This window comes from Etheostoma spectabile, chromosome 15 (genome assembly GCF_008692095.1).
Source record: "Etheostoma spectabile isolate EspeVRDwgs_2016 chromosome 15, UIUC_Espe_1.0, whole genome shotgun sequence".
NCBI lineage: Eukaryota > Metazoa > Chordata > Actinopteri > Perciformes > Percidae > Etheostoma > Etheostoma spectabile.
The window spans coordinates 7,877,368-7,879,303 of record NC_045747.1 but is presented as its reverse complement, the minus strand read 5'-3'; the positions used below and the strand labels follow the sequence as shown (position 1 = coordinate 7,879,303).

Sequence of the window (1,936 nt, the reverse complement as noted above, 5' to 3'; positions counted from 1 at the left end):
TATATATATATATATATATATATATATATATATATATATATGCAGCTTTTAGTTGCTACACTCTAGCCATATCACGTGGTGTGGAAATCAACCTGCAGTCATTTAAACGTGCTCTTCCTTAGCCTACACCCCAGCCTGAATGGAAACTAATAGTTGCCTGGAAGGAAGGACATATTGGATAATGTGTGAGTGTAGGCATTAATGTAAAATGTATAAAACTTTGTAGTAAATGGGCTTGAAACATGCAAAACATGATATGGTCCTTATAAGCCCATGTCTCTGTGAGACATTTCTGAAATAAAAAATCACAACATAGCTAGATAAATTTTGCCATGCCATTTACACTAACTATATCAGTATAAGAGTAAAATCTGCTTCCTGGACTAACCCCCTTCTTTTATCAGTCTGTTAGATGGGTTTTTGGTATCATAGGGGCTCAATCGGTTAATATCTTCCAGTACTTTTTAGATGATATGATGTCATTAAAGCTCATTAAATAATCAATGTTCTGGTGTCGACTTCTTCACGGACTGTTTACCCATCCTTTTTCTCCAGAGAAATGAGTTTTTATTTGGACTTTATTCTGTGCAGTTGAATGTCAACACTGTTCATGTTATTCTCTTACTCTTAACAGCTTCTGGTCACAGTTTACATTGTTGGTTGATATTCTTGTCAGTCCTGACTTGCGTCTTGTCGTTTTTTCTCCCCACAGATCCAGTTCTTCAGGTCCCCACACATGTAGCAGAGTACGTAGCTTTGGAGATGTTTTTCTGCATGGGTGTATGTGTAAATATCCTTGTGTACTGCACCTGTCTGTAACAAAAGATGAAGAATGCAAATTGTGATGGTAACCTGTTGAGCTTGTCTTAATCTGTCACTCCCTTTACTTGTCTCAAGATGTAATCCATATTCTTGAATCTTTACTCTAGGCCAGCCTTTTTGCCTGACCCCAACGATGGCAGTCTGTACTCTCTGGGAGGAAAAAACAACGAAGGCCTCACAGTAAGAGGAAATCATTTTTTTTTTTTATCACAAACTATGATCTTCCATCTTTTGAGAGAAACACGTTGCTAGTTCCCTATTCTAGAGAAAAATGTATTTTCTCACCACGTGTGTGTATACAAGTCATTCTAAAAGTAATGCACCCTCTTCCTGAAGTTACAAATGTGGTGGTGCATGCATGTTGTTCCACATGTAACATAAGCCATACAGCATGTTATGGTTATGTAATGCTCGTGTTTCTCAAACAGAAATTACCATTCACTATCCCTGAGTTGGTCCAAGCTTCTCCCTGTCGCAGCTCTGATGGCGTCCTTTACATGGGTAAGGCTAATTCTCAGATAGATATTATATTGTGCCTTCTGAATCACCATTCATAAACACACATTCAACACATATTCTGTAGTATCCTTATCCATTATGTTGTGCAGTCCATGTCCCAGTGTGTCTTCTGGCCTAAATGAGCTGGTGTTATCTGGATATCTTTCAACCTGTGGTCGTAGCCTGTGCTCTTTTGAATTTTAAACCGTTAACAGAGGAAAGGTAATCTACCATAGTGACTGTGTCATTGTTTAAAGGGAAGCGGGTGACCTTCGCCTCCCCGGAGACATTATCAGTGAAGCTTTTTTTCATTCAACTGAAGCTGCTGCTGGAACAGAACATATTGGAGAGGTGGAGTCTGAATGTGAATGTGTACAGCCTAAATTCTCACTCTTTAAATCTGTTTTCCATATGTATAAAATGTTTGATAAATAGAGTTTGTAGGAAATATCAGGCCAAACAAACCATCCTCCTTCATCATCTGGACTCTCTTAAGCAGCCCTTTACTGATCTGTTTTTTTTGCATTCATCTTTAATAATCACCACTCCCTGCATTGACAAAGTAAGTGAGCTGCCAGTACTTAGAGGTTACTTAACGTAACCCCGGTTCTTTGAT

At 38.5% G+C, this 1,936-nt stretch overlaps 1 protein-coding gene across 2 annotated transcripts in view; it reads left to right on the top strand.

Moving 5' to 3' along the window:
• The window catches only part of ern1 (endoplasmic reticulum to nucleus signaling 1), a 23,239-nt gene that overhangs the window by 10,409 nt on the left and 10,894 nt on the right, over positions 1-1,936 (top strand). For both annotated transcript variants that reach the window (XM_032538151.1, XM_032538152.1), the window contains exons 3-5: positions 713-746; positions 930-1,002; positions 1,251-1,323. In XM_032538151.1, the coding sequence (XP_032394042.1) occupies positions 713-746; positions 930-1,002; positions 1,251-1,323 (180 nt within the window). The remainder of the gene's footprint in view (positions 1-712; positions 747-929; positions 1,003-1,250; positions 1,324-1,936) is intronic.